Source organism: Podarcis cretensis, assembly GCF_951804945.1.
Source record: "Podarcis cretensis genome assembly, chromosome: 7".
NCBI classification, from domain to species: Eukaryota; Metazoa; Chordata; class Lepidosauria; order Squamata; family Lacertidae; genus Podarcis; species Podarcis cretensis.
This window is the reverse complement of record NC_137176.1, coordinates 59354647-59382162: the sequence shown is the minus strand read 5'-3', so window position 1 is coordinate 59382162 and position 27516 is coordinate 59354647. Positions and strand designations below refer to the sequence as shown.

The 27516-nt window shown below is 39.2% G+C and overlaps 1 protein-coding gene across 4 annotated transcripts in view; it reads right to left on the bottom strand.

Annotated features, from left to right (window-relative positions):
* Positions 1-27516, bottom strand: part of LOC307219696 (uncharacterized protein C8orf34 homolog) — an 85777-nt gene that overhangs the window by 20917 nt on the left and 37344 nt on the right. For all 4 annotated transcript variants that reach the window (XR_013840514.1, XR_013840515.1, XM_079983106.1 and 1 more), the window contains exons 8-10: positions 21739-21874; positions 8902-8987; positions 5727-5800 (exon numbers count right to left, since the gene is read on the bottom strand). Coding sequence is in view for 2 of the 4 variants with exons in the window: in XM_079983106.1 (XP_079839232.1) it covers positions 5727-5800; positions 8902-8987; positions 21739-21874 (296 nt within the window). In the remaining 2 variants the exon portion in view is untranslated. The remainder of the gene's footprint in view (positions 1-5726; positions 5801-8901; positions 8988-21738; positions 21875-27516) is intronic.

Here is a 27516-nt window from a genome sequence, read left to right as displayed (position 1 = left end):
TCTGACATTTAGAAGACATCTGAAGGCAGCCCTGTTTAGGGAAGTTTTTTAATGACTGATGTTTTAATGTATTTTTAATCTGTTGGAAGCCGCCCAGATGGGCAGGGTATAAATAATAAATCATCATCATCATCATCATCATCATCATCATCATCATCAGTGGACTCTGCCAAGCTGCTCAGGCCCTGGGCATTTCTGACCTTGTTTATATTGTGTTTTCAAAGTGTCCTTTCTCACTTGTTTATAATTCTCTTTGATATTATTGCTATTATTTGCTTTAGTTAGTGAAGCAACATATAGACCAACCTATATGTGGCACCATATCAACAAAATACCCGAATTTTGGTGGAATTTTATACTACTTACCTAGAAATTTTGTTTGCTGTGATGTTTTTATTTTGTTTTAAAATGTTAATAAAATTCCAATATATAAATCTAGGACACTTTCTTTCTTAATATTTGGACTAGAGCAGTATGGCCCTACAGCTTTAAGGTGGTTTTTGTATCTCAGGCAATGTCTTAGTCAAGCACAGTTAATATTAAAATCAAGTACACACTGGCAGTTCTTTTTTAATTGTGACCTTGATATTACTGGCATTTTTATTTCATTGTAATGACCTTTGGCTATACACAATAAAACTGTGACTGGCTGAATCATGACAATTTTCAGACAAAGGAAATTATTAAAGCGTTCTTGTCCATGTTACTTTTGGAACTGGATTTCGGCTACTCTTACCTAAGATTGAACTGAGGCAAGGCCCCAGCTATCGCAGCAGTGGAAAACTGTTCTCAAGCAATATATCTAAGATGTATCTGCCAGCAGCTGAGGTCAGCCACATGTCAGTTTAAAAGTTTCCCCCCATGTCTTCATTATTTTTTCACTTACATTATATTTATTTTTGTCTTTACTCAAGTTACTACAGATAAATTCTTCCTGGCATGAACATTAACAGAAAGAAAAGACCCAAATTCAATCATTACTTATCTGGTTCTTTACATTTTTGGAAAATACTGTAAGAGGGTAGGAAAAAGGAAACATGCCTGAATATCAGCATATTAAAAAACAAGATCAACCATCACTTGTGTCTAGTTTCAGCACTGCATCTGACCATACACAAGTGATTTTTTGCTCTTCCACTTAGGAAATATACAAAACTGAAACACATTTAAACACATTAAAACTATGACAAATCTCAGGGCCAAAATTTGCATGACTGATGGGGTTTCTTCAAAGGTGTGCTCAATTAAACAGCACAAGAGATTTCAGTTTTAGTATACCCAAAAGCAAATTGAATGATACTGGCTTTGTTCACTAAAGTAGGTTGTTCCTCAATCAATACATTTCCTTTTATTATAATGGCTCTTTATTGTAAAAAATGCTAGCTATAGCTGAGTTGACTAGTCCTTATTCCCCCAGGACCATAACATAAACTTGGATCTGCCAAGTTGGGGAATCTGATGGAGTTGTTCTGGCTTACAAAGTTGTGTTCCCACTAATCTATGCCCCATTGGCTCCACCTGGTTTTCTAGAACTGAGGTTTTGTCACTCAGTACTTCCTCACCAGAAAGCAACTTCTAGTTCAAGAATAGTCAGCTAGGTTCTTTTAACAGTTACTATATCCCAAGGAAAAATCTGATCACTGGGCTAGTCACTCTTTTAAATAGTGACATTCACTCATCTTTTCTGAGTGATTGTTAATCTTGAAGGCTTAACCTGCTTTCTGGAAACAGAGGTGTTTTAAAGCAAGAGCCTGCAGAAAATTCGTGGAAGGGCCTAAGCTCAGTTTCTTCATTTTTCCTGTAGTTATATTTTATGTAATTTAACTATTGTACATAAAAGCTAATGCAAACCATTGATGGGGCGCAGACTGGCATTAACACAGTAGAATCCTGTGAGATTATGGAGGAGCTATTCTGCTTGCTCCAGCTCACACTGAAACAATAAACTATGGTTTATTGCTGCAGGAATGAGAGTCACATGCCTAGCCTGCTAACATAAGGTTAGCAATGCCAGCTGGGACAATTGAGAAGGCTGACTAGACACACGGAACTAGATTCAGCACTAATCCTTTTGGGGCAGGACTATCAAAACTATTAGCAACAGCCATCTGTTAGGTCTTGCACACATGGTTCCAAATCAAGTACCACAAGTCACTGCATAGATACTGAGTTCTAGCATGTGAAAACAGCACCATTTGGGGACAGGTATTCCAACGTTTTTGCAGCGTACTGCTTTTTATAATTCTTATACGAGAACAAATAACACATTCTGCACTTTCTGGGGATGATTTTATCCTTAGAACTTCTCTCCCGATGACATTTCAGAGGTGCATAAACATGCTTTTCATTTCTCAGACAAGGCTAATGTGAAGCTTGCAATGACCAAAGTCAGGCTGAAAATAACAATTCAGGAAAACAACTAAAAAAGGAGCCAAGATGAAATGTATTTCAGTGATACTGACGCCAGTAAAATCTGGAGATTGCTATTTAGTAATCAGCTCCTGTCAGAATTACATACAAATTAATTTGGCTGAACTTTTCATTTTTCCAGTTTCAGTTTCAACTTTATGAAATGATTCAATGTCAAAAAAAGAATGGACAAAAAGCAGTTGAACAATCTTCATCTACTCAAGATGAAATGGAAATATTTGTCACAGACTTCAGAACATGGTTAAACATTTCCGTGTTCCTGTGAATCTGTCTCTCTCATTAATCCTGCCTGAGGAGGATATAAGAAGACTGATAACTTTCCAAGCAACTAATGAAATACTCTGCATGCAGGGTAATTCACGTCATTCATTTTCCTCCTAGAGTTCACCAACTGTTCAATCTTTTTGCTCCATGAGCTTTTTTCAGGCACATGTTGCAAACGAGTCAACCTTTTTCATGTAATCTAAAAATAATAATCCTCCTCAGAGCTTTGTTGCAATATTGACAGCTATTTTTAATCCCTATGTCCAACATTAAGGTCCGTTCTACTTGAAATGCCATGTAATTGAAATTACAAGCTTTCTGCTCTGTATAGCAGGCAGCATGCCAGCACATTTTTACGCCAAAATCATACTGAGCTAGTCCTTCCCAAACCATGATTCATGCTGATGCGGACAGGGAAAACCTACACAAATGGCTGCATGTAATAAGACAGACAGAAGCAATGCTTTTGTTTTTAAGAACTGGTAATTCTGAGATTGAAAATCTTATGTTATTGCTGAAGATAGCAAAGGTTCAAATACAGTGCTGATTTTCATAAAGAGTGGCCCTTTTACTAATAGAGTTATATACATTTAGGATAGAAAGTTACATATACACCCCCTATTTGGTAAAGAAACGAAGGCCAGGAATCTAAATAAGAAGTCTTCAGGTCAGTAGTTTTTTTGGGTTACCTTAGAGGCATCAGCAAAGCCAATGAACACTTACCATAGCTTCCTTTACAAATCCTCATGATACAAAGGCAAATTATATGGTAGAATCATCTAAAAAGATGTATGTGGTAAATGGTCTGTTTTGGTGAAACCTAATATTTGCTCTTTATTTCCCATTGCAAATAGTCACTACATTTCCAATTAGCACCACTGCTCTGATTGTCCCATTCTCTGCCCTCTCCAAAGCCACAAAAAACGCAACCGGTTTTCATCTCTCCTCATCCTAAATCTTCATTTTTCCTCAGCTGAGTTTCAAGCAGGCATGATATTCAAAACAACGGAAACTTTAGGAAAAAGAAAAACTATCAAGAGATAAATTGATATTGAATTGCTTTGTAACGACAGGAAAACACATTATATGTTGTCTTGTAGATGCCACTAGCCTATTTGAAAACCCAGGATGACCCCTTCAACTCTTGACTTCCAGAATTTACAGGATCATTGCACTGCTGAAATCAGCACTTGGCTGAGACTGTGTGTTCTTTCCAGATGTGAATGTCTGCGGCTGAAGAAATATGAAAGGCTAGAACATAAAAATTTTATCCCAAGATGCTGGGGGAAAAAGACTTGGTTTGATGTTTTGGAGAAGGTTTTAAAGTAGGTTACTTCACAGATAACCTCCTTATTTATACATTAGCCACCTAAGCTAAAAGCAGATATAGAAAACAAAAGCACATGCACCAAATTACAAATAAAACATAAAAAATAGTACAACTGGTAAACCTAAGGACAATGAGCTATTTATGTGCCAATAAGGAAAAGGCAATGAAGATAAAACTCTTTGTTTGTATAAAGGAAGGAACAGTGCCATCCGGAAAAAGAAATAATAATGGAACTTTGAAACTGTGGGCCAAAACAGACAAATCATGGGAGTTTCATAAACTGGATATCCCAACACTTACATTTAATTTCAGAGGTGCCTAGGAGCATCCCTTAACTAGACTGGAGATGCAGCACTGGAAGAAGAGAGAATATAATCTCTCTACCTATGTCATTTCTCTGCTCTGAATTGCCACCCAACAGCAGAAGATACAGAGATTTCCACAGTGTGACTAATAGTAATGGGGTGGGTGATTTAGATCAGGGAAATGACATATGGCAGGGAAAGGGTTTCTGTTTGCTGCTCCCATTTAATTTGAGAATTCTCCCATGGCTGCTTGTTGAACCGAAAACAGTGGGAATCTGATCATAGTTCTCCTGCATCTCATCTATTTTGGTCTGGTAACAAAAAATTGAAAACATAAACTTAAGTAACAATGTGAGTTGGGCAGAAGAATAGGAGTTAGAAGTAAATTAAGAGTTATGAACAAAAAACCATGAGGATTATTTATTTAATTAGAGCATTTTTACCCTGCTCTTCATCCAAAATGGCTCTCAGCACAGCTTATTAAAATCAGGAGTGAGGCATATCGTATATATTCCACAAGTGACAAATGCCCCATTTTCTTTTTAACCGATGCGGAACAATATGCTTTGGACTCAAATTTTGCACAGCATTGCAAAATAACCTTGACTGAAGTTGCATCATTCATGGATAAAAGTTCGCAAGCGCTTAAGCTTTTCCGTGATGTTAACAAGTGTGAGGAGGTTATGCTGTTATATAAGAAATGAATGTCAGTACATTTATTTGATTTAGTTTCTGAAAATCAAGGGAGGCTGAAATGAGTACAAGATGTGCCATTAAAACTTGCTTTCTTGGTTGTAATAAAACACCTTATGAAAAACAGTACCTATTTTTGTGGAGAACAAGCCACTGCACACTCTTGCACAAGCCAACAAAAATAGATTATATGATTTAGTTTGACAGAGAACACTATCATAGCTATACTTACATCACAATAAAAATATAGCATATGATCCAGCCAGTTCAGAATTTTTAAGGAGGATTCATTTCAGTTGCAGAGTAAAGCAGATGCCTAACATGCCTCCTATTACAGGATTTTAAAGTGCTTACCTTTGTCTTGATTCTGCCAATATATCTTTAAAATTACATATTAAAAATTAACTTTAAAAATCCTAAGCTCTTGCAAAACTGAAAGTACATGTTTATATATAAACATTGACAGTTATACATGCTGAATATTCTGATTGACTCTGAAAACTTGAACCAACTAATTGGTTAAATGTGATTCATATTCTAGTCCAGCGCTCAGGGAATGTGATACGCAAACCTCCAGTATTCCCTTCAGTTTCATGCCAAATGTATTCAAGTTAATCTAGAAAAACTGAGGGTTTGTTTGTATTTATTTACAGAATTTGTGTTCATAAAACTGAAGACAGTATATATGGGATCCTTATTCTTACCTGCTCTGCTGCTTGGAGTACATTCTCCAATTCATCACTGCTTTCCATTGAAATTTCTGCTGCAGGCACTGGTGCTGTTTTAAAAGATGGGTGAAAACCAATAAAGAATAACGGACAACATTTTTTATTATTGTGCACTCCCCGACCACGAACTGCAGCTGTGGAGATGAGATCAGAAGCATCTGCTTCTGGGTTTAAACTAATCATAGCTCCCCATTACGTTTGAACTCAGGCTAGTTTATGTTTAGTGAAAAGACCAGTATCATACATTATGGTTTGAAGCTGGCTTGTTTCAATCAACTGAAGCTAAGCCAACCACATTGATTCCAAGTGCTGATATCACAAGGAACTCTGGTTTGTTTAATACTGGAAATGAAAGGTCTGATCTCCCTTTTGCAGCCGAGGAGAGGGGAGGAAAGAGTACACAAAATAAAGAGTATCCTGTTGTAATAAACCTCAGCACCCGCTGATCTAGGCTTGGCATGGCTTAGTTAAAACTGGGTTGCCAAAGAAGTCTCCTCTGATAATGAAAGCTTCTTTGAATAACCTCATAGCTGTGTAAGTGATTTCTTGACTTCTCATCTAAGAAACAATTTACAGTAGCATTGGAGGTGGCAGCAGGGCACCAGCAGTGCCATCCCAATAGCCACAATGCATTGACCCAGACAGAGAAGGGATGGGCTCTGAGTTGTTGGTAGCACCATCCTCGCTCCGGAAAATGCAGCTCTGCTGCCCTCACTCACTGCTGCTGAATATTTGGGCAAATACCATTGATTTGTGTCAGTTGACCCAAAATCTGCATTTGCTAACCTTTGCGTATATTTGTAACTTGCATGAACCAACCATTCATCGCTCAACATGGAAAAGTGGCAAATTTCCAATAAAATATCAGACGACAGAACAGCATTGTGAATGCAAGATTTACTACAATATGGAAGACATTAGGGCTTCAAAACTTTTTAAAGGATGTGATAAACACGTATCCCACCACATCACAGTGCGCACCGTGTTCATTCATAATGAAAAAGCATTGTGGGAAAGTCATTTTACAGACCTTTCTGTATCACGCATAGTTATTTTAACACAGCCTATATATTGCCATCCATGCATTGCCTTATTAACTGGGGCCAGTTTGCTTTGTTTTGCCACATGATGAGCAAATAGCTTTGCTCAGGAGTGATAACACTGTTAATCCAGAAATAATTGCTATTGTCAGAAAATACTGTTGTACTGACTTATGTTCTGATGAAGCAATCTATGAACAGCAGACTGAAACCATGGAATCCAGAACTAATGATTATGCAAGCATTTATATATATCTACATATAATTTTAATTAAAAAACTGACCCACTGGCTATGTGTTACATTAAACACGTGGACCAACAAATGTTTGCATAACTAGCATTAACTACTGGCATAATATATTATGTAGATATATATTGCAAGTCAAAGTTCACATGGTAATAACATACTGGACCCCAAAATTTGTTGATTAGACGCAACATTAATTTTAATGTTAAATTACGAAAGATGAAACAACACCTTGAATAGTCATACTACCTGACACAGAGTCTGTATCATGGCCATTATATCTTGGTCCAGTGTTACTCCAAGGTGGACTCTGATTTAGAGTACAGTGGTACCTCGGGTTAAGAACTTAATTCATTCCAGAGGTCCGTTCTTAACCTGAAACTGTTCTTAACCTGAAGCACTACTTTAGCCAATGGGGCCTCCTGCTGCTGCCGCACCGCCGGAGCACAATTTCTGTTTTCATCCTGAAGCAAAGTTCTTAACCCGAGGTACTATTTCTGGGTTAGCGGAGTCTGTAACCTGAAGCGTCTGTAACCCGAAGCATCTGTAACCTGAGGTACCACTGTACCAAAAAGTCACTTAACTCTGTACCCCTTTCTATACCATCTGGGCCTGAGGAAGTGTTTCCCCATCATCCAAAGACTCCCCTGTAACTTCTCCTGTTCCATAGCTATCTAGGAAAATGTGACCTCAGAATAAGTTATAGGCTCTTTAAGGATTGCATGACAGCTCTGCTAGGTCCCAGGGCAGGTTACAACAATTTAAAATTCAGTATGAAGAACATTTAAAACAATTAAAGTAATAGGAATATTGTGAATCCTGGAAACACACGACTCAGTGTCAGGGTAACACGTATCTTATGGTAAAGAGATGTATCCTCAGTCTTAACTAAAAGCTGCTTAGTAAGTAGCACCTTTGTGGGAAGAGAATTCCACAGCTTATGAGTTATGGGCAGCTCCATGTACAGCTCATTGCAACAATCCAATCTGGGATTACCAGAGGATGGAGTACTGTGGTCAAGTCATCTCTGCCCAAAAGGAGACGTATCTGAACAGCTCCAGTTGAAACTGGAAATAGGCAGGCCTAGTCTTCCAAACCTTAGTCAGCAGGGTTCACTGGGAGCTGCCCAGGGTCCTGCCTTGCCTTTGCCCATGCCAGCAATTCCCCCACAAGCCCCCAGAATACCAGTTTAGATATTCTAAACGTCATGAAACTCCCATCCCCCATATCACTCATTTAGTTGTGAGCTCTATAGGAATATTCCTTACACTGAATCAGATCAGCAGCTATCAGGATTTCAGATAGGGTTCTTTCCCAATCTACCTGGAGAGGCTAGAGACTGAAGCTGGAACTTTTGCATGCAAAGCAGATGGTCTGCTCCTACTGAGCTTTGGCACTTCCCAGTTATGGATTTTTAGCTAATTCATAAAGAACAAACTGCCACAGGAGAGGTATTTTGAGTGTAATCACATTGTGCCTGCTAACCAAGTTATACATCATTATCCAAACAGCAGAGATAAGCACTTTAATTCTGCAAAGCCTCAGCATTGTGCTGTTGTCTTCAAAAAGCAGAGTTGCATCAGCGTTTTCCACACAGTGTTAAGTCTAATCTCAACAGGGAGTGGAGTGTGAAGACTAGTGAGAGCAAAGAAAACAAACTTAAATAGTAAGGAACAGGGTCTGATGAGCTAAATTTCTTTCCACACATTACTGTAATTTGGTAACTGAAAAAGGAATTTACCTCCCACCAAAACTGGTCTTAAAAAGTTTCCCAGCAGATATTCTCGAATGTGTTTTTATCAGTATGTATTGAGTCGTTCAGATTATTCCATGCGAGGTAGCATAGCTCTTTCAAGAACTTACCGACAGATTGTGGCACTTCTTGCTCGAGAGTCTGGGACGCAACAGATACATCCTCTGTTCTTTCTGCCAAGTTATCTCCTTGCAGTCTAGGATGATTGAAATGGAAACAATTTTGAAGTTATATGGAACATTCCACTGATTAATGCACAAGACAATTGGACAGCTTCCAGCTTGCACTGCTAAGCACCAGTAGGAGGCTGATGCCCTTGCAAAAGTGTTGAAAGACCCTGAGCTGGAGGCTGCTGGCTGATAATTTAGTGCCTTACAGGTACGCAGCTGCTACTGGTGCCCAACATGGGCTGTTGATACTTTGGCTTGTATCTGCAGTGGATACTATTATTTTATTTATTAAATTTATATACCACCCTTCATCCAAGGATCTGAGGTACGAACTGGATCTGCATGCAGCTTGGGCACCACTCTCCATACCTCTAGTAAGGGCTCTGGATCCTCCTCCTCTCACACAGGTGCTCTGTGGTGGAAGCTGGTAGCCACACAGTGAAACCTCTCAAAAGCCACCATTGAGTCTATACCTTACCATGTAATTCATTGAAAACATTAGTTGCGCAAAGTATATCTTTTAAAACATTAATTATTAATATTCCTATCAAAAATACGTATTTGAGACTAGCTAGCAATTTCTTTCTAAGGACTTTGGGAGGTTTTTTTTTTTTTGTCTTGTTTTTGATAAGTGATAACTTATCAAAGCTGCTCCATCAACAGCTGCTATGGAAATGGCTGGTGTGACTGAGCTCCATTCACAGCCCACCAGGGGTTAGCAGTGGGATGACAGCTTTGTTTGGGAACTGGGCAAGAGGCTCTGCCTCTTACCAAAGCTGGCCCCAGAATACCAACCACTGTTAGTCTCCTGTGTCTCCTACCTGGAGCTGATTCAAGTTCTGGGCAAGCATTGCAGATAAAGGTTCTCTTTAACCTCTCCAAGGTAAGCGCTGATGAAGCTTTGTTCATTTCCATCTTCATGACTGCTGCACTGATCAAGTCTGGTACAATGGGTTGGTTAACTTATTTGTTCAGTCTCAATGATTTTGCTAAACCATTTCTGAGACTAAACTAACATTCCCCAATTTCTCATGGCTTACTGGCTGGGATGTTCCAAGCTAAGTTTTAGGTAGCAATCACTTGGTGTATGGATGCAGATTCATGGAAGATTGGGTTAAAGGACTGAGAGCTGGACTGGATGAGCTTCTGATTTGCAAAGTACTAAAATATCACACATTCAGACCACATAGGAAAGAGAACTTAAGTAGAAAAGATTTCTTATCCACAATTTTGAAAAGCTTTATTCACAGTCACAGTATTTTCTAAGACTCGGTAATTATTGAAGTTAGCTGAGCAATAGCAAGCCTGTAGCTTCTTCTTGTTTTGCTTTCTCTCTCTCTCTCTCTCTATATATATATATATTCATATATTCTTGGCATCCGTTCCTTTTCCTTTTTTAATAAAAGTTGTGCTTTCCATAAATATAGCTGTTAATTACAAATGAAATCCATAGCCTTTAAAAAAAATGTATGATGTATTTCAGGAACGCCGGAAATATCCAACCTCATAGGTGGGCTTCTCTCTACAGTGCCAAATTACTTGGCAGGAATTTCAGTAATATAGAATATGAAAGATTGATCAAAGACAAATACGCCTTGTTCCCCACCCTACATGTAATGGAAAAGAGGACATAGAAGACACATATCTACACTGGATGGGTGCAGATACTAACTAAAATCAGGCCCGGTGACACCCAGAAACATGGGTTCGGCAGCTGCTGAGGGCCACAGTCACCTTCTTCCAGTCTCCTCTTCCCCAGATGTGAGTTTTTGTTTCCTCAATTCATGCCACAACTGGCACTGCCACATCCTTGGATGTCCAAGACTGAACTTCCTATCTATCCTCCTAAGCCTGATCCCTTTGTACACTTTCTTTATCCACAGGCAATGTTATTATCCACCGTCCTGAACATGCACAGAGCCTTGGCTTTATCTTTGCCTCCTCTCTGAAAATTTCTGTTCTCTGGACTCAATTGTCTCACTTTGGCTTCTTCCAGGGAAGGGCAAGGCTGTCAGTTAAGGTTTCTCTGAGTTGCTTTCTCTCAGTAAAGCAACCAAGTTGGGTGGCTTTAAAAGAAGATTAGACAAATTCATGAAGATTTACCACATTATTTTCATTTTTGTATGCATTACTTGGCTGGAGAACTGTATTGCAAAATTTAGAGAAGTGTGAATTTCAAAAGCTAGCAGTGTTTTAGTTCTTGTATTGCTTTGGAAGGTATGAATTAGACAGATTTGCCTTTCAATGCCAGGTTAACAGAATTTCTCCCCTACCCCTAGTCTCTTCACACCTATCCAGCACTCAGCTGCTAAAATAATTTGCTGCTGGACCCTCATTGCTCCACCATGCAAGTATGGAACTAGTGGGAAATGAGCATTTAAAACCCCAGTGTGATGTTCCACCTTAAATCCCTATGCTGGCTTCCTAAATCCAACACAAGCTCCTTGCCCTTACCTTCAAAACCATTCATAGCCTTGCATCCACCTGGTACATCCACACTTATATCCTGATATTTCCCTGCCTGTGATCTTCATTATTCCAGCTCTAAGCACCTGCTTCTAGCTCCCACCATTTCATCCTTGCTGTACTGTATGCTTGGAACTACCTTCTCAGGATAAGAGATTTCACCTCTCCTGATTTATTCTTTCTCAAAACCCACTTTTCAGTGAAGCCTATGGCTAGTTCCCATGCTCTACTGTTAATTATATCTGGGCACATGTCTCTTAAACAGTTGCATATTGCTCCTCTTCTTACTCCTTCCTCCATTTTCCTCATCAGCAATCAGACTGATGAGTGCTATACCAGCTTCTTCTTCTAAGGCTTCTTCAAAGGTAGACCCACTTCTTATGCATTGCAAAAATCTAACCCAGAAATTACCAAAACACAAACAACAATAGGTAGGCTACTATCTGGGGCCATCAGCTGAAGTTGACAGAAGGCACTCAATGCCACTGAGGCCACTTATGTCTCAAGTGACAGTAATGGATCCAGAAAGACCCGCAAGTGACGTACATGCTCCTGGCAAGATAAAAATGTAAAATGAATAACTGAATCTTCATCTATGTCACACAGGTGGTATCTGTTGGGATACTGCCAGGGAGACAAAGGCCATCATGGCCCCACGTCGATTCCGGACGATCCATCGATCTCCCGTAGACACGCAGTATCATTCAATTAGCGACACGAGCTCCAGAAATAGCTTGCCACATTCCAGAGCTGATGCACGCTCTATCAGCAGAGTTTGCATAGCGAAAGACGCACGCAGGAGAGCATTATTTACAACTTTATTCAGCGTTGGTCAGAACAAAGAAAACATGACTGCCTGCATTGATGTCTCAGGCACAGAGAGAGAAACAAAAGCAATAGACAAACAGAAACTTCCTGTGAGCAGGAAATACGTAGACTCTGTGACTCACAAAGCCTGCTCCCTTTTAAGGTGGAACGGAAATATCCTAACAGTATCAAGGCCACATTTCCTTTCCAGTTTTAAACAGGGTTTTATGCGAACAACAAGTATATAAAAGTGTATCATATTACTTGTTTTACTTTCTGCAGCCACTCCTAAAAATGTTCATGAAATGATATCAGAATTGGAAACAGACAATTGTTTTGTGGAATTAACTAGAGGCTTTCTTTTTTGTGTTCTTTCTGATAAAACCTCATCCATTTCACTCTTCTGATAACTTTTAATATAGAAGACTATCTGGGAACTGTAAGCAATTATTCATTACAGCCTGAAGCTCTAGGGAAGTCAGTTGCTAATTCTACAGCAGATTATCACAATATGAAAGAATGTTCATTTAAAGTTTGGCAATAGTTTCTACATCTTGCAGAGTTTTAGAAATGTGAGATACGATCCATCTGGAACATCTACATAACTTCTTTTTTCCCAGTGCCCATAATCATAAAACATAAATATGTTAACATAGCCTGAATTTCATTTTGTATTTCCTGAAATGGTTTTCAATGAGCTGAGCTCATTCCTGTACATATTCAGTGATTACTAAAAACAACAGCCACTTTTGATTCATCAATGAAGAAGCACAACACATGAGTCTAGTGATGCCCCAATGCATGTAGTCCTTTGAGTTGAAATACGAATTTTTGTGATTTAAAATTCCCATCTTCAGGTATTTCCAAGTCTGGCTCAGGTTTTAATTTGAGCCAGAGAAGAATGTCTCCTTCCACCACCTCTCTGCTCCTCTCCCCTTTCCTATAGCAATGTCTCGGGGATTAGGATCTCAGGAACATGTAATTTTCCTAATGCACCAGTTACTCCTCCCTTCCTCTTCCTCCTCCTCCTCTTTAGTTATCCTCTTGCATCTATTCATCTTTACTTTCTCATCCCATCCCCATTGCTTCCTCAAATTCTCTGCTGTCCCTTACATCTCAAGAGAACAAGCAAAAAAACCCAACTAAGTGACTTCCTTGATTTTGCTGCAGACCAGGGTAGGCATGCGAAAGCTTTGGCCATGGCAGGACCATCACAAAATACTTTTGTCAGCAGCCATACTCCACTCTCTTTACTCCTACCTGTGCTAGTCACAGATCAGTCACCGATTTGAGCACTGGAACCTACTAAGTAGATCAAAAGGTGTTTCTTTCCCCTTCTAGCTCACCCCACGGCACTGAATGCTTCTTCAGAGGGTTTCCCTACTTTCAGGACAGGTCCTTTGGAGAATATGCAGAGCTCAGATTTGTGAGAGAGAGGGGGAGAGACTTGCTTTGCATGTGGAGTGCCAAGCTCAATAGCCCTACAGATCCTGGGCTATGTCTATGTGAATGTATATCATACATGAAGGTATGCACATGGAAGCAGTCTGAATGCTCATTCTCTGCCCTAAAAGCAAATCCATCAAAATATCAAGAATGGACGTTGAAACTATTTCTACCATCCTTCAAATTTATGCCTATCTTATTCTAGTTTTGTTAATGCGACGTGATGCCCAAGACTAGGCTCCCCATGCTATCAGAGAAGGGAACCAATGACAAAGGGTGTGGAAGACTGGGTTTAGGAGCCATCTGAGGAGAAAGCCTCTGAAGAAAGCAGCCTATAGGATGCTCCCATGGAAGGGAAGTTCCAATGGTGATGTATCCATCCACTCTGCATAGGTAGTCTTACTTCCCTCCTGTGACTCAAAAGACTCATTCCCTTGGAAGTGTCCACTCCACCACTGTAAGACATTCACCTTCCTGCAGGACTATTTGAGGCCATAGTTGATTCTAGACTATTGGTGGAGCAACATTTCAAGCACTGTTTCCTTAAATTGCATCCAGTTTAACCTTGAAACCAGCTGCCACAATGTGCTGTCCATGGTCCTGACCACCAAAGTCTATCCTGGACTCTTGCTGCAAACTTCTGTAGGCTCCAGCCTATAATAGGACACTTAGATTAACCTTATACAAAACTACCTGAGTGTAAGCCTCATTGAACTGAACAGAGCTTACTTCTGAACAGACATATATGGGATTGTGCTGCTAAGCACATATAGCACATTATTTAGGGAATGCTCAGCCATGTAAGAACTATATTGGGCAAATGAGCCATGAGTCACCTAGATTTTGGAAGATATACATATGTGTTGGTTTAGTTTTGGAAGTCTGATTTTTCACATTTTACTGGGTTTTAAAATATACATTCCCCACTAGTTTATTTAGAAAAGGATCATCTATTATTTACAGACCACTTACTATAGTAAATGGTGCTATAGGCCACATACTATAGCAATAGCCACAAATAAAATTTTAAGGCCTTAATATTATCTTAATATGAAATACAGTGGTACCTTGGTTCTCGAATTTAATCTGTTCTGGGAGTCCATTCGACCCCCGAAACGGTTCCTGCACTCAGTTCGGAAGCTGTGGAAGCCACACTGGACATTCGGCTTCCAAAAAACATTTGCAAACTAGAACACTCACTTCCGGGTTTGTGGCATTCGGGAGCTGATTTGTTTGGGAGCCAAGCCGTTCGACTACCAAGGTATTAACCTTTCTAGGTTTCAGATGTTGGTACAAAATTTCCACTGAAGACTAAAGATTCTCTTTCATTTGATAGGTTATTCCAGTGTTTCCCAACCTTGTGCCTCCAGCTGTTTTTGGACTACAATTCCCATCATCCCTTGCCACTGGTCTTGCTAGTCAGGGATGATGGGAGTTGTAGTTCAAAAACAGCTGGAGGCACAAGGTTGGGAAACACTGGGTTATTCAGCCTAACAAATGCTACTGTTACAAAATACTGTATCAGCAATACTGTAAACATTTATATTTGAGTTAAATGAAAACACTTATAAGTAGACATGAATAGGGTTTTACAGCACATTACACTTTTTTCTGTGATTAGTAAAGATAGATAAACTTGGAATTACCCTTCTATAAACTAAACTAAACAAAAAAAACCACATGTGGCATAAAATGACTTAGAAATGCACTGAATTTTGGCATGGGTATATTTTCTACCCCAGCTAATGTTAGCAGACTGGATTAGTAAAAACAACAACAAACAAACAACAATCGCTTTTTCACAGAAAAACAGTCAGAGACAGGCTACCAAAGAGCACTGGAGTCAAATAATACAAAGCTTACTTGCTACAGGCAAATATAAAGCCTGGTTAAGGAATTAAGGTTTGGTTGTTGTTGTTTGAAAATAAGTTTCATTTTCTATTTTAGATACAAAAGAAAAATCTCAGCTTCCTCTGAAACATACCACTAGTGAAAAGTAAACAAAATCTTACTGGAAGCCCTTTATAAATTGCTTCTGATACAAACCAGTGACAGTTGTAATCTGCTATTAAAACAAGCCAATAATAGTAGACTGCTTCTTAGCATTCCAAGCCAGAAAAGTGGGGCAGATAGAAAACAGCATTTGTATGAGACATATCTCTTCTTTCCCACTGCATCTTTATAAAACCGTGCGGAGGAAGTATCCATACATTCTTCTCTTGTTTCCCCCTCCATCCAATAGCTAGCATTAGTATTAGAATTAATGTCCTGTGTAATGGAACTATTCAACCTTTTCTTAAATTTAGCCTGTGTCTGACCTGTCATGTCTGATGAAAAAATATATCAACATTGCCTTAAAATTCCAAAAGGAACATTTTTCTCTTTCTAAACTGCTGTTTAGCATCCTTCTAAATTACTGCACACACATGGAGCAGATTCATTTTCTGTTGCTCCAGCAGCTAAGACCTGTACCAAGAGGTTCATATTACAAAAGAGGGGATTTCAGCTCAACATTAGGAAGAGCTTCCTGTCAGTAGAATGTTCAGGAGTGGAAAAGACTGCTGCAGAAGGTGCTGAACTCACCTTCATTAGAGTTTTTTTAAGCCATAGGAATGATTGTCACCTATTAGGGATGCTATAGCAGTGGAACTGGACTTTTGAGTCCCTTCCAACTCAATGATTCTACAATCGAGTAGCCTTTTGCTTGGTAAGCAATTTCTCTTTAATTGAGACAATAAAGAAGTTTATTGGAAACTTCTTATATGGTGATGATTTATTAATTTATATACCATTTCATACCAAAATAGTCTTCTAAGTAGTTTACAAAAAATCTGAAATAAACAATTGCACAAGTATTAAAATATAAACATCCATAATTAAGATTGCTGTACCATGTATAGATCTAAAACATGGGAATGGGTTAAATTTCTGAACAGCTCACAGTCATGACTAGTGATGGGAACTACAATTTCCAGGGTGCAATATAAGGCACAATAAGCTTGCATATGCTAACGTAAGCAGAAGAGAACTTTTTAAAGCAGACAACTGGTTTCCGCTTAAATATTCAATGAAGTAAATAATGTAAACACCAAGCCAATTCCATACCAAGCCAAATTATAGCAAAGAAACCTATGTAACTGCAGTGGAGCAAATTCCTGTTTGTGCCACTACAGTAACCAAATCAATACAGCCAAACTGTAAAGACGCACTGCTAAAAACTGATGCAACACCTGTGTAAACATGCCTCACTTCAAAACTTGTCTTGCTTCCTGTGTTCTACATCCTTTGTTATTGAAAACATAACTCATTCAAAAATGTATCCTCTTCAGTTTCATTATATGAATGAGCTGAAGATTTTTCCATGTTAGTATATTTACCAATACACCTGCTTGCCCATATTTGTTTGCAATTTGTTTTAAACTGTTTTTAATGCTGGATGTCAAATTGTTGTAACCCTGGGACCTTATGGCAAAGGGTGGCTATACAGATGATGATGATGATTTTTAGTCACTTAAAAATTTATTTAAGGGCACCTATGCTATCAATTTTGTTTCCAAATCCCTACAAGATTTCAATGTATCAGACTACAATGCTTTAATACCTGAGGAAATGTTATACATTGAAATTTTCAGGAGGAAACCTTTTCTGCGAGGGTTTTTTCTTGCATTTTCAAAAGCTATTAAATATGGTTGCTGAAGAGTTGTAACTCACCCTGGGACCTTAGGGTGAAGGTGATAAATAAAATTACTACTACTACTACTACAATGTATTAGATTTTGCTTCAGAAACAGATGCATTGCTTTTAAATGGAAGAGAGTGGAAATTTCCTTGGAAATTTCCCCATTTTATCTATGAAGTTCTAATGTTATAGATTGTACATTTGTACAGTACTATTTGTGTAATACACAGTGCATTAAGTCACAGTCCCATACATAGTTGGTCAATATTAAAGTGTGGTTGTGGTTTAAAAGTATGAAACCAAAAAATACCAAATAGTCAACGGAACAAGCATTTTGATACTTTCTTTACAAAATTAGGCGAACAGGATTCTTGGATTGTCCTCATAGCAATAATTGCATGTGTCAAATCAAACAGAAAACACTTGCAGACATTTGTTTTTTAAAGGACTAAAACAACTTTAAGACAGACTCAGTAGGAATATATAATCTCTTAATAGATTATGCAACAGAAGGACAATTAAGACTGCAGTTATTCCTCCTTTTCCTTCACATAGAGAGCAATTCCTTTTGACAGACCCTATAACTCTTTAACAGAGAATGTTTTGATTATCACATCAACTTTTTTTTCAATGTTGTTTCTGGATTTACTCAGTGGGAAAATGTGGTCAACTAGGGAAATTCTATGCCCCATGAGATTTTGGTTAAGCTGGAACATAAATCTCCTGTCTTATGTTGTTTGTTTCCCATGACAAAGCTAGGGTTTTGGAAATAATGAGACTTAGCCATTTCTTTCAAAAGGGGAAATTCACAGGGAGTTCACCATGAAATTGATTTAGCAGCAAGGGATTCAAAACGATAGTAGTTCTTGGTTTATTGCACACATTTTTCATTTAGGCACAATTCAGTAAATAGTTAGCACTACTGAAACCAAACAGGATATAAGTGTGAGTAACTGTGTCCTTATAGCTTTACAGTCTACCCTACATTTGATTGAAAATGTGTTCAATAAATTTGATGTACATTTAGGATTAAGGCCATACAGGCGAATCCTCTATTTGTTTTTTCAGAAGTATGCTCCACAGAAGTCAACAGGACATTTTTTCAGAGAAGGAGGTATTAACAAACCCTTTATTCACTTCATAATCCACTGAACTCATGAATTCCTCGACGTTTTCATGTCACCAGGAGGCTTCCAATAAAGATTTAGGTGACATTTAGCCATCTATTATGAAGCCAAGGTGCAAGTGATGGTAATTATACATGAATCAGGGAGTGCTGCTACAAAGATTGCATGGGAAATTATACAGCATGCTAGCTATCTCAAGAATTTTGTTGTGATTGGATACATCTCATTTCCATAACATGTTTAGTGTTGTTGATTTTTTAATGTGTGATTTATCTAGTTCCAGGTCCAAGTATTTTCAAAGCTTACCAACAAACTTGGCATACATATGGTAGTCTTCTTATAATTTCATTCAGATCATATAATTTGTGACAGTGTGTGATCTATTTATTTTGAAATTACACGTAACTCATTCTTTTGTATAAAGTTGCAGGCAGAAATTGTCATATTTTTGTGGGTTCAACAAAAAGTGTTTCATTCCCAAGTATCTTTTGGCAAGAGCAGCAAGAAAGAGATTTGCCACACTGAGAATGCAAGTCAAATTCATAAAAAAATTCCCCTAACATCTTGTAACCCACCTTGAGAATGTTGGATGTGATACTCAACTAGACCCATCAAAATTAATAAAACTAACATAGTCATGTTCATTAATTTTAGTGGATCTTCTCTGAGTAAAACCAATTGACAACCTCGCTTAGCACTTTATAAATACTCCAAAAATGTAAAACAAAAAATCTGCTCCATGTCTTTTTTATAGTTATAGGTAATCCAGGGTCATGATATATGGAAATCCTTAAGATTTATCTGTGAATTGTTATTTATAACCTGCCCTTCATCTATACAGATACAAGAATGGGATACAGCATATAAAAATACACAATAGAATCATAGAATTGAAAGGGACCCTGGGGATCATCTAGTCCAACCCCTAGCAATGCAGGAATATGCAGCTGGTCCATACAGGGTACCTGTATCCATGGTGTTATCAGCACCATGCTCTAACCAACTGAGGTATCACACTATAAGAAAACCATAAAATTCATTTTAACCAATAGGAGCAGCTGAAAACACAGGATAGGCTAACCCAAATGCCAATTAACTAACCACTGAGAACACCTGGGCAAAACAAGTATGTCTTAACTTGATAAAAATATCAACATTGTCCACAGTTTTGAGGCGGGGACAGTCCACAAGTAGGGTGCCAGTGTAGAGAAAGCTTTCTCTTGTGACACCACAAAGCGCAGCTCACCCAATGGTGGATCATGGAGAAGAAACTCATTCAACAAACCTAAGGCACAGGCAGGATGATAGAGGGAATCCTTCGGATATTTGAGTCCCATGACATTGTGTCATGTTCTTTTACACTGTAGCCTGCATTCAACAGATATCCCTCACCTGTTAAGGTCATCTGATGACCTAAACAGGCCATATGGATCTCAGGGCACTGCATTACTCAAACAGTCAGTGATTACAGAACAGAAGGTACTTCAAGCCACATCGGATAATTACACCTAGCAATTGCCACCTAACAGTAGCATCATACACATACTGCCACTGTGCAATGGAATGGAGAGTATATATCGTATGATCCAAAAAATGGTTTATAAACAGAGCAAGTACTCATTCAGTTATAAATTCTGCTTCTTCTGCAGTCAAGTTCTTCACCCACACTGTAAAAAGGACAAGTCCTCACCTCATTTAATCAGCGCAAATTCTGGGGCAGCAGTCAAGGCTAGACAAAGCTCAGAGTTTAACATATAGATAATTCTGTCATCTGAGGGCAGTCAGGTTTTGTCATGCTATTTGGTTGTTTGGGCAGATGAGGCTTAGCATTCTGTTCCATTTGATTTAGCAAAAGACTGACATAATAGTCTTTTGGTGTAATCAAGAGAGGACTAAGTATCAGCGGTGACAGCTATGGGTCAGGGATGTAAAACCGCATCTTGATTTATATTGCAGGGTTTAAATCTTAAATGGTGGGGAAGATTTCTCTAACAATGACAGCACTACATTATGATTCTACACGCAAGGGCATGGGGGTATTTCTGGAAGTGTTATTCAATCAGTATCTCCAAGCAGGCATCCGTCAAAAAGTGGCAGCCTCAAATCAAAGAGGATGAAGTTTAAAAATAGGACTGGAACATGCTCAAATTTCATCCTGATGCTATCACAGGTTCCCTTTATTTAAAGGTATTTAACTTTATCTGGAGTACCACAATAGAATAGCGAGCAGCAGAAGTCAAGAAGTTAGAACTGTCCCATACAGACACACACAAACACACACACACTGCAAATAATGTTCTTGCTAATCACTTAAGTGATTGAGTTTGGCTAGTTTTGTCAGGTGAAATTCCTTTTTAAAAACAAGTCTTCATTTAAAAAAAATATCAAAGGGCTCACAGTTATTATTGCCTTCTTAGTTGATTTGGCTGCTTTGCTTTTTTTGCTCTCATACTGTAGATGGAAAAAAATAACTTCCAAAGCCATAAAGATTCCATATTGATTAGGTTCCTTCCAGAAGGATAGGATTATGAATTGTTAAAAGGCAACTGTATGAAACTCCCCCCAAACACACATGCAACTGAATCTGAATTTACACAGGTGCATTTTGAAGCCGTAAATACCCTGGATCATCTTTGAAAAGCCACAGAAATTCAGGTAACTAATCAAATTCAGAGAAAGAAAACTGAAAATAGTTCCAAGCTGTGACATAAAGCTGATAAGTATGTGAAACCATCTGGTACATTGTTGGTGTGAATGGTGTCATGTGCAAAAGTAACTTGAGCAATCCTGTTCAAATCAACAAATCAAGTCAAGTGGTAGACAGAAACATGTGTTAATAGTCCATGCTAAGAGGGATAGATCTCCGGCTTGCCAAAGGCTCTACTCAACCCCAACTCCTCCTTATGAACTTGCCAAGTCCTAAGACCTGATAAAGATTCCACACAAGATTTAATTTTAATTAAGAAAGCCTCCTCTTTCAACAAAACACCAGACACCACTGTTTCTCAAAGCTAGAGCCAGCAGCTGTGGCTCCTCATGTGTCTAGAATTTAGGATTTTAAAATTAATTTCTAATGTCACTGAAAGTCAGGGATAAAAAGAAAAATTCCTCTATCCAACTTTAAGATCAAAAAATGTATCCTGTCCTTTCTTTTAGATAGCTGGGTGAAATTGTTGCAAATTCCAATCTGCAATAAGCATTTGCCCCTGGGGAAGGAAGCACAAAGAAACATACAAAAATCTTATTATTTACCTGGCACACCTAGCACAGATGTTCAAGGTGACCTTGGCTTGTGGTTCAGCTGTATGTGTACTTCGGGTTTGGTTAAATTTGCTCCCAGAAGAAATGACACTGGTTACCCCTTCCATTCTTAAATCATCAAGATCCTCTGCAAATTAAAAAAGAAGAAGCAAGTATATCACTAAGTATCATATTTGTTTTAGAAACATATACTGTAAATTGCAGCTTCAGCCGTGAAGCTTACTGAGTGACCTTGGGCCAGTCACTTTCTCTGTGTACCAAAAGCCTCACAGGGTTGTTGCAAGGATAAAATGTAGGCGTAACCATGCACACTGCCTTGAGCTCTTTCCAGGGAAGGTGAGAGGAAAAGGTAATAAAGTAAAAATAAATTTAAAAATCCCATTCACCATTAGCCTGTTGTGAAAGACAATTATTTAACGTGAGGCAAGGATCAGCTTGGCAGAGAATCTTTAAAACCACAAGCATGGAATGCTCTCCACCCACCCACCAGTCAAAGCCAGGGTAAGCAATAATGCAGATCTATGTGGGTGAAGGAAATAACGTAATGTATGGACAGTAATGAAAATATGTATGTGGGGGTTGTCACAAAGGCACTCAACTCCTACATGCATACATGCTGGTAGATGATTCTTAGGGATACAAGGCATTTGAAGGGCTCTCTGCCAGGTTAAAGGTTGCAGATTCTCCAAGTATTCTTCTGTCTTTCTCTCCTTTGTATCTATCTCCCGGTCCAGGCAACATTCCAAAGGACAGATGCCAGTAGAGGGCAAGGCCAGAAGCAAAAGTGGATGGAACAGCAAATGCTAATTTACTCACACATCCTTCTCTATTCTTCACCAAGGCAAACAAGAAGCTTTAACAGAGTTAAAGGATACATTCAAGACAAGCAAGAACTTAAGGAGGCTGCAAAGCAGGGCAGGGGTTAGGTGTGTGGCCTGGGGACAGCACAGGTAGAAAAGCCAGGTCTCTATTTGGTTGCTGGGGGACTGCGGTTCCCTATCCCTGATCTAGCACATCCTAACAAAGCATTATTGGAGGAAAAGGTATACACTCAGAAGGGTATGCAGATCTGTGCAATATTATTTTTAGAGGGATCATTTTGGGGTTGGCAAAAAGCATGCCTGTTTTGTAAATTATACTGGTTTCTGAAAAACCAGCCAAAGTTCACAGGAGATTGTTTGTCATATGTTTCTTCAATAAAACTCCACTGTAAACACATTTGTGCTTGCTTTGTGTGTAGGAGGGAAAGGGGGAATCTGTGTGTCATATTCAACTACCATATTTTAAGAAATTGTTGCCGGTAAACAAACACTGAATTCATTACCGCTGGCATATTGTTGAGGTAGCCGATTTTTTTTCAGACACATGGCTATATGGTGTAGCTGTTTATATAGCGTTAAATCAAATTTTGGCCTAGCCTTGAATGCCCCGCTCGTATTTCTTTATGTCTTCATAGTTTACTCAACTAGTTTCTTGTTGCGTCAACTTTTGCTAGTTTGCCAAAAGTCTGCTGATGCATGCCACTTCCACTCTAAAAATAGTAAGGTAGGGCAAATCATGAAATTAATCAAACAGTAACCATCTGTAACATCAACAGTAATTTATACTGAACAATATTGAGGATTGTTTTAAATGATTTCATGCTATTAACATAGGAGTTATATAGAGATGCACTTTATAGATCTTAAACTAATATTTTAAGGAGTTCCAAGCCTAGGAGCCAAAGGGTTGCCTTAGATAAGCTCAATAACTTAAATATGCATACAGGGATTTTTTTTTGGGGGGGGGGGGGACCCGGACATAATTGAACAGTAGATTCCTATGCCCCATCACAAATGGCTTTTGAAAATGTTTTCAGTTTTGAAAGGGGTTTGTTATGTTGCATGGGGTGATTGTGCTCAAGAAAGGTAAGTTAATAACCTCCTTGGGCACACAGAATTTACTTGTGCAATTCGCTAGAACTCAGCCACTATGTTGCTGGTGGTTTTAAATATCACAGAACCTTTCAGAAGGACCAAATTGAAAATAAGAAAATGCCTTTATGAAGAAAATAGGAATGGATATACAGTGGAACCTCGGAATACATCTAGCTGAGCTTTTCATACATGTTAATATTAATTCAAGAGAGCAATAAAGTGCATCTTGCACCCTAAGAACCATTACATCTGTATATGTTTTGGTCTAGGCACTGGCCTGCTTTGCACTAAGCCAGATTCCTCAGTCTTTTTCTACTGTTGTAAAAAACACTGGCTTAGTATGTCATCCAAACCCAGACTTGTGGTTAAACTTTCTCAATGCTAACCACAAGCAGTAACTAGGAAAAAACTTTGGTTGCAGCTCATGGTTAGCCTGTAGGGAAGTTGACCAAAAGCCTGGATTCACAGAATACACTAAACCAAACTTGGACTTAGCTGAACACATTGCAGAAACAAATAGGACCAGGGAGGAGCAAAGTAGCTTATCATGACATATACTGTATTTTTCGTCCTATAAGATGCACTTTTCCCCCTCCAAAAATGAAGGGGAAATGTGTGTGCGTCTTATGGGGCGAATGCAGGCTCCTTGGCTTCAGCGATAGCAACGCGAAGCCTCCGAAGCCTGCGCTCCAGAGGCTTCGCGTTGCTTCTGCTGAAGCCAGGAGAGTCTGCTCTTTGAGGCTGGCGGTGGGGAAAGCAGCGCTTCCCCCATCGCCAGCCCCAGAGGATGGGGGGCAGTGGGAAGGCGTGCGAAGCCTTCCTGCTACTCTCCAACCCGGCTTGGAGGCTGGCAGTGGGGAAAGCAGGCTTTTCCCCAAGGAGGGAGAAGGGACGGACTGGCGGAGTCCGTCCCTTCTCCCTCCTGTGGGCTTTTGCGGGAGATGGGGGAATTCCCTCACGTCCCACAAAAGCAGGCAAAAGCCGGGCGCTCTTTAAAGCGGCTGTGTAGCTTCTGCTGGCTTTTCTAGGAGGTGGGGGAATTCCCCCACCTCGTAGAAAAGCCCGTAGGAGCCGCGCAGCCTTTAAAGAGTGTGCCGCTCTTGGGGGCTTTTCCCCAAGGAGGGAGAAGGGACTGACTGGCCATTTCAGTCCCTTCTCCCTCCTGCTCGAAAAGCCCGCAGGAGTCGCGCGCGGCTCCTGTGGGCTTTTGCGGGAGGTGGGGGAATTACGCCACCTCCCGCAAAAGCAGGAAGAAGGTCTTGGAGTAGTGCACAGGCTGCGTGCAGCCTGTCCGCTACTCCCAGAGCTGCGGGGGGGAAATGATTTTTTCCCCCTTGATTTCCCCCCCTGAAAACTAGGTGCATCCTATGGGCCGGTGCGTCCTATAGGGCGAAAAATACGGTAAACAAGGCCAGTGAAATAATTCTGTCTCTTCATTTTTTAAAGCAAAAGCTAACTTGGCTAATTTACAAGCGTACGTCAAGGTCATCCGAGCAAATTCAAAGGATGAATAAACCATTTACGAATTGGAAAGATGCATAGATTTGTTTCATGACTGTGAGGGGCAAATGTCAAGGAAATGAGCCAAAAACACATGTAGTTAGTAAGACTTAATTTATGAATCAGGATGAGCTCTGTATATTTTTGGATCTGCCTGCTGTGAACTGAGTAAATAAAATGTTAAACTTAAAAGGAACGAGGACAAGAATATTAAAATGAAACTTTACAATTATCAGTATGTAGTAGCATCAAGGAGACAGATACTTAAAGGGAGCTTATTTGTCCATTTTTACAGAACTATCAATAACATTAACAGCTGCAATTCTACTGTGATTAATAACTATATAAACACATACAGCCCCACATGACAAAATCATGATTTAAACTATTTCTGTTCACACAGACAAGCTAGTTTTACAAAGTAAATTTGAATCTGAATATTTAATTGCATTGTATATTTATTCTTTGTTTTTGCAATGTACTTTTACATTTTTGAATATACTTTTTGTTCTGACGCACTCCAATTTTTGAGAAAAGTTATATAGTTAATAAACTGGGAAAATTATATTAAAAAAGAAAAGTAAAGGAAGTATGATGAAAGATACACATTCTGGTTATTCTTCCCAGGCTTGGAAGTGTTTTTGCTTTTGTTTAAATAATCCAACACGGCTTTTTGTTCAAGGAGCTATATTTTATATTTCATGCACAGAACTCATTTTTAGTAAGATCCTTTTCACACATTTAAGTTTGGTTAAGATTACTGGATTCATAAAGAAAATACATTAGTGCCCTCAAGTGGCAACAACCTAATGCTGGAAATAATGCTTCTATAACAAAATGTTAGCCTATAATAGTATTAAGACACTTGATTCAGTATAAAATATTTCAAAATAAGAATAGTGAACAACAGCCAATATAAATAAATAAACAAGGATGCAAGTGTGCACATATATCTGGGAGTAAGTCACACTGAACCAGCTTACTTTGCTGTAGACATGTGTAGAATTCCTGCCTATTTCCCCAGGACATTTAAGGAACAAAAGTTGCTACTGATATTAACATTTCTAAAGGACACAGGTCACTTGCTATAAAGAAAAGACAAATATTGCAAGGTATGAACAACCTATAACCATCAAAATTATTTAATCCTCATTCTCTGAAAAATATTACAATAGAAGAAACCTTCTGAAAAGCTGATAAATTCCAGTAATTATTCTGAAAACATAAAACCATAGGGTGAGACTAAAGTCACCACCAGTGGACTCACTAGAGACAAGCACAGCTGTTGCATTTCTTTAGAGAAACTATAATGTTTCTTTGTCACTCGGGGCACCATTTTAGTATTATTGTGATGTTTCCATTCAGCCTTCCATGCATTGTTGAAAACCAAGAGAAAGGGGCACAATATTGGGCTTAGATGTCATGGAAGAAAAGACCTTTTTAGCCCATGCTACAGAAGACAATAACAGCAACTTCTGTGGGATGGTTTCCTCCCCAGAATAATAATAATTAAAAAAAACAACAACTGGGTTAATTTGTGATCTTTTTGTAGTTCTTCCCACAGCAATTGCCCCTTCTACCTACTAATCTGTGGAACAGTATGTTCAGAGTGAGCGAACCCCCACCTAATTCACTGTAGAATGACCTGCTGCACAAGTTCTCTGTTTGCTGTACAGAGATAGTGACCAGATCAGCTGCTGGAAGCCCTTTGCCTGCCTCAGTGGACTACTGAGCAGGAGGTGGATGGGAGACCACAGGCAATTGTATTAGAACAGTGGTTGGAGGCACAGGTCCCCCTGGACTCTTTGAACGAGGCTTCCTGGAAGGGGGGGAGAGAAAGAAGTATCACAGAGCTGACAGGTGGGGAGGATCTGTGAGATCACCTCCTGGATCTCTGAAGATGTGCAGGTGCACACCTAGGGAAAGAACCTGGGAGATTCACCTTCTAAAACCGTAGCCCTGAACACTTAGCAAAGGAGAAACTGCAAGACAGTGCCACAGTGGAACCACTATGGTCAAACATGCCTCATTCCTGTGCACAATTGCACTGGCAAACTGGAGAGTCCCCCTGGGCAAGCCACAGAAAAAGCCAGACCTAACTATCAGAAGAGGAGGAAAACCACCAAAGCAACATTCCTCTTTGACCTGTGTCAATTCCACTGGCCTGATCAGGGAACAATAATTGCTTTTAAAACACCTTCTAGTTTAAGGATCAAGGAATTTGGGATCAGCAGAGTAATCCCTCATGATTCCAAAAGGTTGTGAGACAAGCTGAACAACAAAAAGAGTTTTGGGGCTAAATGTGGCTGCATCTGCTGAGGGACAAAATGGCAGTCGCACCCACTTTTGTGCA